This window comes from Hyaena hyaena, unplaced genomic scaffold (genome assembly GCF_003009895.1).
Source record: "Hyaena hyaena isolate Hyena2069 unplaced genomic scaffold, ASM300989v1 scaffold_253, whole genome shotgun sequence".
Taxonomy (NCBI): domain Eukaryota; kingdom Metazoa; phylum Chordata; class Mammalia; order Carnivora; family Hyaenidae; genus Hyaena; species Hyaena hyaena.
The window spans coordinates 1,914,920-1,927,101 of NW_024080887.1; the positions used below are offsets into that span (position 1 = coordinate 1,914,920).

A 12,182-nucleotide genomic window follows, 5' to 3' on the forward strand; every position below is an offset into this window, starting at 1 on the left:
AACCTGGATCAGAGTGATCTGTCTTCAAAGAATTTGGTAACCACCGGAGAACAGGGTGCTTGGCCCTCTAGGAGGCACTGAATGCCGTGGTGGTGAGGACGTTCAGTCTGGGGAATTTGGAGTATAGTAGAACTAGGTCCAATCTTGATTTTGTGATGTATTTATTTGTGTGACCTGGATAACCCCTCTGGCTCTCAGCAACCACATATATAGAGGATAACTGTCCCCACCTCACAGGGTTGTTAGCACCTGCTGCCGCCATCGTCATCATCATCATCATCTAATCTGGACAAATGAAGCCTTTGCTATGTACCTCAGGTATGTAAACTCATTTATGTACACAATAACCCTGTGAATTAGGCAGCATCCGCCTTTTGCATATCAAAAGACTGAGACACAGAGCTTAAGTAAATTACTGAGTCCATATTGCTGCTGAGTAGCAGAGTGGGGCTGGGATTTGAACCCAGTCTGGTTCTAGCACATATACTATTAACCTCTATATTACACTTATCTCTCATAGTTACATACATAAAGTTCTTAGCACAGTGTCTAATATGTGGTAGGTTCCGTATAGATGGTGATGGATGTTAATGTTAATAACACTATGTCAAAACAGTACCAAGCTGTACTAAGTGCCAAAGAACTTACAGGAATCAAGGGTGACATAGAGAATGTTGGCAAATTGGATGTTGGAGAACTAGCATTTACTGAATTTGCCTTATACTACACACAGTGACAGTATTAGAGGGCTTTAAGTCCTAGTCAATGCAATAAAACATTGCTTGGATATCACTCGCTCATTTTTCCATAGAAATACTCTTACTGAATTATAATTTAATATTGATTTTTATCAAGGGTTGTTAGAGAAAAAGTGTGGCCATATGGAGGTTAAGTTTTATTTCCCACAAAAATGCCACTGAAGACAGTTTCCTGAATGTTTTTGTGTGACCTTTTTCTAAGGATTTGCTTGAAAAATTGATCTCTGCATTTAAAGCAAAGAGAGAGTATTCCTCGTGAAGAAGGGGCCTGCTTGTTTTAACCAAACATTAATACTTAGTATCTTACCCAAGTTCCTGGTGCAAACAACCTCTTCCCTTTCTATAGTTCTGATCTATACTCACAAATTTCCCTTATAACTTCCCTATTGCCTTTGTGTTCTTACTGTAAGTTACTTACATCTCTTTTTGTAATTAGATATAGTACATGACATAAGATTGTAAAGACTTAGGTTGTTAAGCCTCTTATTCTTGGCAGGGAAATTGGAAAATTCTTCTTTTAGGTCATAGCTTAAATATTATTGTCTTTCTAATTGATTTGGCCAGGAATCTCCTGGCAATATGTCCATAGAACCCTGACCTTCTTTGAGGGACATGTGCCTGAGAAAATGTTTGTAAAATTTTAATCTCCTTTTCCTATATCAGTGATATCACCCAGGACTCTTACTAAAAGTGCTGATTCTGAGGTAGGAGCCCTGGGATGCAGTCTGAGGATCTGCATTTCTAACTAGCATCCAGGTGATGTGAATGCCCTGGTCCAGGAGCCACATTTTGAGAAGCAAGATTTATTAAGACCAGGAGATGACAAACCACTTCCTGCAGGCCGAATCCAGCCATAAATAAGGTTTTATTGGGACACAGCCACATTGATTCATTTGCATGCTGTCTATAGTCGCTTTCATGTGGCTGCAGCACAGTTGAGTAGGTACGATGGGCTATATGGCCCACAAAACTAAAAATATTACCTGGCCCTTCACAGAATAAGTTTACTGAGCCCTGATTTAGACTGTCACCCTTGTGAGGCATGGACCACATCTGTCTAATTCTCTATACCCGGTGTCTGTTAAGGTTCCGGACACAGCTGTTCAATGATGATTTGAATAAATGAAATAAACCTTTGCTGTTCTATTGTCCCAACACTCCCCCTGGAGTTTAACACTGAAGTGTTTCCTTCCGCCGCAGGCCCTCTTAGGTCCCCGTTTGCTTCCACTTCCTCTGGCTGGCATCTTTGCGCCTCTGACGGTGTGCACTGAACCTGGTGACGGCTTCACGGAGACTGGGGACTGCGTTTTCCTCCCAAGTAGCTACAGTGCAGTAATTAATTCATTGTTCAAATTTCAGAACAGGGAGAGTTTTAATCCCCTCTGAAATTGGTTTTGGAGGTGGAAGTCATAGTTCTCCACCCTCTAATTGCAATGGGGAGATAATGCGGCATCAGTATCACAATTTCGAGCATGGCATCAGGCTGGAAATAAATACCATTTAAGCTTTGAAAGCATGGCTGGCTGGAAACATTTCCTTTTTTATTTCACAAATTAATGCAGAGAAGAGGTTGTGCTTATTCAAAAGAATGGCTCCTTGGGAGGCCAGAAAAAATATTAAATGGGCATTTTGAATTCTAAGTAAACAGTCTTTCATGCTAAGAGTGAATTTCAAGTTAAATAGAGTAACTTGTTTGCATAGACTTCCTGGATATTACCATCCAGTTTATCGAATTTACATTATTTTTTGTCATGCGGTTTATTTACATATACATTGAACTCTGCACAAAAATGCTCACTCTTGAGCAAGGGCAACTGTGACATGCCTAAATCAGGACTGGGAGAGTGTAACAAGGGGACAAAATGCAATTTCGTAGCTGCTACTTGGCTAATGCATTTTCCTCCTACCACCCTGCTCTTAATCGTCCCTTTTCCTTATGCAAACAGGAATCAGATTCTATTTGCAGACCCTTGGGGATTATTCAAAGGTCCTTGAACTAGGTAATGAAAACTCAGTCCCCTGTCCCCCTCATTCCCCCTGAGAACAGCAATGTTCTGGCTTCTTCCAATACCCATTGATAATCGAGGGCTTTTCAAACAAGAGCCTCTGACAGTTTTAATACCTCAATTGGTGTTTGCCTGCATTGGGCCCTTATCAGTAAGACAGAAGTGAACTATTTTTTCCGGAGAAACAATGATATCTTCCTAGGATTGTATTTTATAGTGCTACATGCTTTCCTGAGCTCTGATGCTAAAGCTTCTATTCAAGAAGAATAATACTTCTAGGGAAGAGGGAGTCATAGTGTCTCCATATCACTGATGAGGAAACCAAGGCTCAGAATGGTTAAGTGACTCTTCTAAGTTCACACAGTGTGCTAATGTCAGGCAAGACTTAAATCCACATGATCTCTCCTTTGAAAGCATTTTTGCCAATAGACATTTTATTTACATATCCTGACATCTGTGAATTCTCTGCTGGGAAGGCTGGTTAAGCTGAAGTAATACATGGAGCCTCAGGCAGAAGCCGGGGGACTCTGGTCCTAAACCTGTACTCTCCCAAAGGGTAGGCTATAGCGCTTGCATTGAGGTGGCTCTATTGGAGGAGAAAAATCTAAGATACATGTCAGGCTATTTATTCTTCAAGCTCTTTATTCCTTGCAGTCAGAAAATAAATCTCATTTATGGAGCCCATCTACAAGTAATGACAGCAGCAACAATGACAAAAAAAAATAATGGCTAACTTTATAGGGTGATTACTATGTACCAATCACTTTATATACAAGCTCTATTTTAATCCTTATAGCAAATATAGGAGAAAGGTGCTAGTATCATCCCCACTTTACAGCTGGTGACACTAAGGTATAAGGCCATTACCAAATAGAAGAGTATAGATTTGAATGAAATAAGTTTGACCCAAGAGTCCATGCTTGTAACTACTCATACTGCCTTCTGTGTGCCTGGTGATTTCCATACAGTATTGCTAATGCTCACAATAACTTCACACAATAGTCTTAGTCCATTTTACCAAAGAAGAAATTGAGGCCCAGAGAAATGAATTACATTGCTCAAGTTCACAGAGCGAGTAGGCGATAGTCTCAGGATTCAAAATCCAGGCCAGTCTGACTCACTCGTTTATGCTGAGATGGTTTGTCTACTACTGTGGTGGGAACTGGGTCCCTGGCAGGGCCTCTCAAGGCCTGGGTGGGAGGTTGCCATAGGGCTACTCACCACGTTCTTGTAGAAGTAATACACCACCATCCTGGCCAGGCGTGAGTAGCACCAGTGGCCATGCACAAGCAGCAGCTTCTTGAGGTGTCTGAAGCGGGAGATGGCAAAGTCACTGGACATGACAGCCTAAGAGGGCAGAACAGAGACATTAGCCTCTATCCACAGCTGCCAGTGAACCACAGAGACCCCCTCAAGGGCCATGCTTTGTTCTAGGTCCACAGCTGGTAGGGCCAAAAAGTTCCTTTGTAATTATGTGGCACCCTTGGGTGGTTCACCCCATCGTCTCTTCTGGAAAATCCAAACCTTACTAGAATCCAAGAAAGGCAGCTCATAAAGGACCACTCATCTAGTTTGGCCCTTCATCTCCTTCCGTTTATCCAATAAATAGTAACTGCAGCCTAAAATGTGTTGGCACCATGCCAGAGATACGATGGCTAACCAGAGAGTAGGGGCTTCTGTGCAAGTAATCAAACCTCTCAACACCCTTGATCACCTCCTGTGGCAGACAGACCATTTGATCCATTCTTAGATGGAGCTGATGGTTGGATAGTTCTTCCTTTACGTGGAGCTGAAATATGCCTTCTGCCCTTAGGATTGCTCAGAACAAGACATAGCTCTTAGTATTCTTTTAAGAGTATAAGCTTTAGATATGCCTGGTTAATAAATCCTGGTATGAGTCTTGGTCAGGCTGTTTAAACTCGCCCGGCTTCAGTTTCATTTGAAAAAAAAATGGAGTAATAATTCCTAGTAGATGGGGATGTGATTGTTCAATTTAATTGGAATATTAAATGTGAAGTGCCTGATAGAGAGCTGGCATATAGTAGATACTCAAAAGGTAGCTGTGTTCTTTCATCCTTATCAACAAACTTAGGCAATACCTATTGTCTGCACTAGAGTTGGGAATATAATTGTTAACGGTTCAGAATGACAAGGTGGGTCTGTTTTAGTGGGAAACATTGGTAGCTCAAGTTATATGCTTGTCCCAAGCTGAATTTTGACTAAATTAGGTATATCTATTAAAGTGTACCAAACAATTTATAGGTCAATCTAGCTATCAAGACTAAAATGGCAACTGAAAAATGTTTTCAAATGTTTTTATATTCGTCACTGTTCACGGAGGGCACTGCACCCTTGGATGTGGGTATAGGCTACAGGTAGGAAATATGGAGTCAGAGGAAGGCTTAACCCTACCTGAATGGTAGGGAACTCTTTGGCTTTAGAATACAGGTATTGCCAGCTGTCTGGAAAGAGCCAAACATTCTTCAATTTTCCTCTGCACCAGAGGGACTGGGCAGCAAGAGTATAGTGATGGATGTTATGTAAGAGGAATTAGGAAGTAGGATATGTAAGAAGGAAGCCCCTTGACTCTAAGATGATAATTCTGCAAAGCTCTGGGGAGAGGTTCCTCTAGCACTGTGGGGAATTCCATAATTGGAATCAAGGGGAACAATACCTGTAGGCCTTCCTGTCCAGATATCCCAATTCCAATGTCGGCAGCATGAATCATGCTTACATCATTTGCTCCATCACCTGAAAGAAGAGAGGCCATGAGGTATCTTTCTTTATTCTTTGTCTAATTCCTGCAAGATAATGAAAAGGGTGTTACATGAATGGCTCTCATGGGTTGCCATTTGTACATCATTGAATCCTTTTACATTGCTCTGAATAGTTCTATAGGAAAAGTCATTGCATTTTGACCTGAGAGAGGTCTTTTCTTCTTTGACAAGAAGCTCTATTATTCAACAAATGTTTATTGTGTCTTTTTTTCTAGGTATTGGGAATACAGTAGTATTCAAGACTGAGGCTTGAGCAGTGCTTTACAGTTTACAAAAAAAGGCCTTCACAAATGTTACTGTGGACTTTACTAATGAGCAAATGGAGAATATGAGCAACATAGAGATTTGGCAAGGGTAATATAGCTAGGAAAAAGGTCCAGAAACATTAGCATTAAGATCTTTCTGATACCTTTCCTAACTCAGTATAACTTAAAATACCGACCATATTAAGACTACTAGAATGTCTGGAGAGCTAAATCATCAAAGATTGTCAATGGTGTCCAAGGACAGGGATACTGGAAAATAGGATTGACTGGGTTTTTTGTTTGTTTGTTTGTTTTGATTTTTTTTGGTTAAGGAAAACAACCAAAAAATTGTTTAATTGCACTGAGTTTCCATTTAATGAACTAAGTTTCAGGAAATTGGAGGTTAGAGCACGGAAATATACATATACACATAGCCTCCAGCACTGTCAAATAGATTTTTCTGTGATGATGGAAATGTGCTATATCTTTACAGTCAAGTAGGGAAACCACTAGCCCCATGTGACTATTGAAATGCAGCTGGTGAAACTGTGTTTAATTTTAAATTTCCATACCTACACAGGGCTAGGTGGCAACCATTTTGGACAGCAGAGCTCTATACAATTGAGGCTTTCCTTACAAACCTGGCTTTTCCCAGCACGTCATCTTTCAGAATAGAGTTTAGCAAACTTTTTTTCTAAGGGGCCAGATAGTAAATATTTTGAGCTCTGTGGGCCAAAAAGCAAAATTGAACAACAGTTCTTGCTGAGAGGCAAATAGTCTTTTACACGTTTTACAGTTAAAAACATAAAAATCATCCTTAGTATCCCTGCAAAAACATGTAGTGGGCTGGATTCAGCTTGGTGACATAGTTTGTGGACTGCATTGCCTTTGTTCTCCTCCTGGCCCCACCTCTTTTTCCAGTAGGTTCTCATAATAATATGCAATTAAATTTATATTAGATACCATAGAGACTATGGAATTGGGAGAATTTTCTTCCCTTAATTATTTGACAATGAAATTTTGTTAATCTTAATGATTTTCTCACTATAAGTAGCCATTATTTTTGTAATAATTATTTTTTTTCATGATAGCATAACAGGACATAAGTTTTATCTTCCCCATGGCAAACAAACGCACCCTTTGACCTCTTCTATTAGGAAACCAGTGGAAATAGAGGCGTGGAATCATGCCATTGCTCACCCTGCTGTTTTTGTTTCTGCCTCTATGGCAGTGGAGCTAATTTCTTACCTCAGGGAGTCAGTCTTGGGCTGTTGCCTTGTGTGTGTCTAAAGTCTCGAAGAGGACAATTCAGGGAATAAAATTAGGATGCAATTGCTAAAGCTTTGCTCCCTATTTTCTGTCTGCCCCCCTCTCCCTCCCCTTTTTGTTTTGAACTGCTTTTATCTGAAGACTGGGGGAAAAGACCCAATATATAATATACGCTTATTTGAAATGCCAAGAAGGAAAATCTCTTTCCATGTCTATGTAGGAAGGATAGAACCTGGAACCATCTGCAAGAATATCCTTAAATGAATGTGATATTTACTATGTGCTTGGAGTGTGCAGAGCACGGGATGAAACAGTATGAATGATATGGTCCCTCTATTCAAGGAACTCATGGTCTACTCAGCAGGCCCTCACAGAAGGCAAACCAGTGCTCTGCAGCTCTGAGGGCTGTATGCTGTGAGAATTCCCAGAGAGAAGAAAGGTTAGATGTGATTAGAAGAAAGGATGTTTTACAGAGGAAGTAGCTTGTGCAAAGCCCTGGGAGTGAGAGAGATAGGACAAGCCTCATGGAAAATGGTAAGCAGTTCCATTTGATTGGAGCATGGAGTTCCAAATGTTGGGGAGGGAGGTAGCTGTGGTTAAGGATATGACTAGAAGGCTAGTAGAGACTACATCATGAATATTCTTGTAAACCAGGTTTGCTTTTTCCTAGGTTTGATGTAGATACAGTTTTTATTTCTCTGCTTTAGCCATGATTAAAGTTTAATCTCCTATGAGGAAGACTGTTGAGAGGATGCTTTGTACTGGGCCTTGCATTCAGAAATGAACACATGGGATAAGCTCAATTTCTAAAGTCTCCCCACCAGCCATCAATTCTCAGCAGAATATCCAATCCACAAACACCTGAGGTTTATGTTATTATGCCATGTGTTAAGTATTGAAAGGGAAATGGTCTGCATCCCAGAACTGAGTTGGCCTGAGTGTATATTATTGAGTTATGTGAATGTTCTGATTTTGAGGCCTCTTATGGCTCTGATCTCCATCCAAGCCCAAATTTTTCCTTTGTGACCTGATAATCCTGAGAGCTTTGATTCACTTTCTCACTCTACTTAGCCTCTGTTTCATCTCCAGATGCCACGTATTGATTGTCACTTTGAACTCTGTAAGTCTGAGAAAATGATCCTCAGCCTGGCTGTCTTGACTTTGATATCTTACTTCCCACCACAGGCCCAGGCCTCTTGTCAGATCAGCCTTGAAAGCTGTACCCACATCTCAGCATAATGGATACCTATGGAAAGGGTCATGACGCTCAACTTGTCTCGCACAAGCTTGACTATCATACTCTTCTGGAGAGGCGTAGAACGGCAGCATAGGACAGATCGGCAATACTGAGTTAGCTCCAAAAATTTCATCTCCAGATTTCCCTGGAAAATGGCATTCAATGTCTTCCCATTGATGACCAATCCAACTTTTGGAACTGCAGCTCTTGAGGTAGGAGGTGGTGTCTCAGAATGTAGGCAGAGCCCAAAGACCTTGCGGTTTGGCTTCTGTGGTCCAGGAAATTGCTTTACTTCTTCCAGTGCATAGTTGAGGATGGATTCGCAGGTTTCCTATAGAGTCAGAATAATAAATATGGTATTAGTAAAAAACACTGGAAATGTAGGTTAAAGATCTCATTTTATCCTTTAGTAAAATAGTTATGAACTTCTACCACCATAGAAATTGCCTAGGAATCATTTTCCTATTCTTACATTTCTCTGCAACCTTTCAAAAAGCATCAAAACAATATTAATTTGGAAGCAGATTAATGGCAAAATAGGAGAGAAAGCTAGGCAATGGGAGTGGAAATAGCTCAGCAAGATGGGGACTGATACAGGGATGGTATAAACTAATAAATATGAATGTGATGGTAAATAATGACAATATGTCATGATAATATAGTGCTTTCTATTTATTACACGTTGTTTCAGTTCTCTTGAGTAAACTGAGTGATGAGGAAATTGAAACAGTGAAATCTTTAGTAACTTGCCCTAGCTCATCCAACTTACTATTGGAGGCAGATCATCACTGCTTGAATTATGGCTTCCTAATTGGAAAAATACACTGTGTGTTTACCTGTCCGTATGAATTTGTTGGTTATACAGGTTAAAACTGACTATGAATGTGAACATCTTACTAATGTAAAGAAACTTATTTTTTCCTGATGTTTACTTTGGCACATAGTGAAGAATTTATTTCCTCTTTTACTTTTGATTATATCAGAGACAAAGTTAGATTTTGGTTCTAAATATATTCTTAATACCTCATTAGATTTTGCAACATTGCTTTCAAATAAAGTAAATAGTATTATCGATTTTAATAGCATTGTTTTGTTCACATGATCTTTATTTGGCAGTGTTTTTATCCATGGCAAGAATGATGGTTTTCATTTACTACAGTCCTAAAAAAAAATCTTCTAAAAATAAATTTAAAGTGTTCAAAGTGAGTCAATTTAATGAAAACATTAAATGAAATGGCAGTACAGGTAATATGTGGATTTAAGCAAAAATTTTGAAGATTGTCCTGATATGACAGGTTTGGGGACCATTGATCTAGAAGCTTTTGAGATTATTTGGGATAATTTCTTCTGGAATGAGTAGAACTGCAATTAATCATTCCCATGTCTTCCCTTAGGGAATGCTAAATTGAGTGTTGCAAGCAGTAGGGTATGCCCAGAACTTAGAGGGGTGACAGGAAGCAATACCAGGGGTGGGCGGTTATGCCTGAGGCACTTATCTGGGAAAGCAATCAAGATAGTCCTTGCTGGGATTGGGGGCCAGTATAAATTATATAAATTCCTCCAACATAGGACTGCAGGAAGTCACTGGAGATATGTTTCAAAATAAAATCTCTGAGTTTGCTTACTTCAAAGTATCATATAATAACCACAATAGTTACCATTCATTTAAACTTTAGAATATGCTGGGTACAGTGGTAGGCAGCCTCCAAAACTGTTCTCAATGATCCCTGCCCTCCTGGGATGCACGACCCTGTGCAATCCCTCCCTTTGGGTGTGAGCCACACCTAGCAATTCCTTTCTAACGTAGAGAATTCTGCAAAAGTGATGGGATGTCACTTTCCAGATTACTTTATAAAAAGACTTGTGGCTTCCAATTTGACACTCTTTTCCCTCTCTCTTGAATGGCTTTCTGTGGGGGAAAGCAGCTGCCATGTTGTGAAGAAGCAGTTCTATAGAGAGGCCCATGTAGTAAGGAAATGAAGTTTTCCAGCAATCATGTCTGTGAGCTTTGAGGGTGGCCTCCTCTTCATTCCCAAAAAACTCACTAGTTGGGGCTTCAGATGAGCCCACAGACCTGACAGCTTGAATAAAGCCTTAGAGAGAGGCTTTTTTTTTTTCTTTCATAGTTTATTGTCAAGTTGGTTTCCATATAACACCCAGGGGTCATCCCAACAAGTGCCTTCCTTCATGCCCATCACCCCCTTTCCCCTATCCCCCACACCCATCAGCCCTCAGTTTGTTCTCAGTATTCAAGAGTCACTCATGGTTTGCCTCCCTCCCTCTTCCCAATTATTTTTCCCCCTTCTCCTTCCCCATGGTCCTCTGTTAAGTTTCTCCTGTTCCACTTATAAATGAAAACATATGGTATCTGATTTCTTTGCCTGACTTATTTCACTCAGCATAACTCAAGTTCCATCCACGTTGCTACAAATGGCCAGATTTCATTCTTTCTCATTGCCATGTAGTATTCCATTGTATAGATAAACCACATCTTCTTGATCTATTCGTCAGTTGATGGAGAGGTAGGCTCTTTCCATGGTGTGGCTATTGTTGAGAGTGCTGCTATGAACATTGGGGTACATGTGCCTGTATGCATCAGCACTCCTGTATCCCTTGGGTAAATTCCTAGCAGCTCTACAGCTCTACTGCTGGGTCATAGGGGGAGTTCTACTGTTATTTTTTTGAGGAACCTCCACTGTTTTCCAGAGGGGCTGCACTAATTTACACTCCCAACAACAGTGTAGGTGGGTGCCCATTTCTCCACATTATCACCAGCATCTATAGTCTCCTGATTTGTTCATTTTAGCCACTCTGACTGCCGTTGAGGTGGTACCTCATGTAGCTTTGATTTGTATTTCCCTGATGATAAGGGATGCTGAGCATCGTTTGATGTATCTGTTGACCATCTGGATGATCTGTTTGGAGAAGGGTCTGTTCATGTCTTCTGCCCATTTCTTCACGGGATTGTTTTTCGGGTGTGGGGTTTGGTGAGTTCCTTATAGATTTTGGATACTAGCCCTTTCTCTGATATGTCATTTGCAACTATCTTTTCCCATTCCGTCGGTTGCCTATTAGTTTTATGGATTGTTTCCTTTGCCTTGCAGAAGCTTTTAATCTTGATGAGGTCCCAATAGTTCATTTTTGCTCTTGATTCCCTTGCCTTTGTGGATGTGTCAAGTAAGAAATTGCTGAGGCTGAGGTCAAGGAGGTTGTTTCCTGCTTTCTTCTCTAGGGTTTTGATGGTTTCCTGTCTCACATTCAGGTCCTTTATCCATTTTGAGTTTGTTTTTGTGTATGGTGAAATAAAGTGATCTAGTTTCATTCCTTTGCACGTTGCTGTCCAGTTCTCCCAGCACCATCTGTTAAAGGGGCTGTCTTTTTTCCACTGGATATTGTTTCCCGCTTTGTCAAAGATTAATTGGCCATATATTTGTGGGCCCAATTCTGAGTTCTCTATTCTATTCCATTGGTCTTTGTGTCTGTTTCTGTGCCAATACCATACTGTCTTGATGATGACAGCTTTGTAGTAGAGGCTAAAGACTGGGATTGTGATGCCTCTCATTTTGGTTTTCTTCTTCAATATTACTTTGGCTATTTGGAGTTTTTTTGTGGTTTCATACAAACTTTAGGGTAATTCTAGCTTTGAGAAGAATGCTAGTGCAATTTTGATTGGGATTGCATTGAATGTGTAGATTGCTTTGGGTAGTAATGACATTTAAACTATATTTATTCTTCTGATTCATGAGCATGGAATGTTTTTCCATTTCTTTGTGTCTTCTTCAATTTCCTTCATAAGTTTTCTAGAGTTTTCATCATACAGATCTCTTATATCTTTGGTTAGGTTTATGCCTAGGTATTTTATGGCTTTTGGTGCAATTGTGAATGGGATC

At 40.3% G+C, this 12,182-nt stretch overlaps 1 protein-coding gene across 1 annotated transcript in view; it reads right to left on the reverse strand.

Moving 5' to 3' along the window:
• ATP10B (ATPase phospholipid transporting 10B (putative)) overlaps positions 1-12,182 on the reverse strand; it is a 115,329-nt gene that overhangs the window by 20,488 nt on the left and 82,659 nt on the right. The window contains 3 exon segments of the mRNA XM_039245355.1: positions 3,986-4,111; positions 5,439-5,515; positions 8,302-8,623. Coding sequence (XP_039101286.1) covers positions 3,986-4,111; positions 5,439-5,515; positions 8,302-8,623 — 525 coding nt within the window.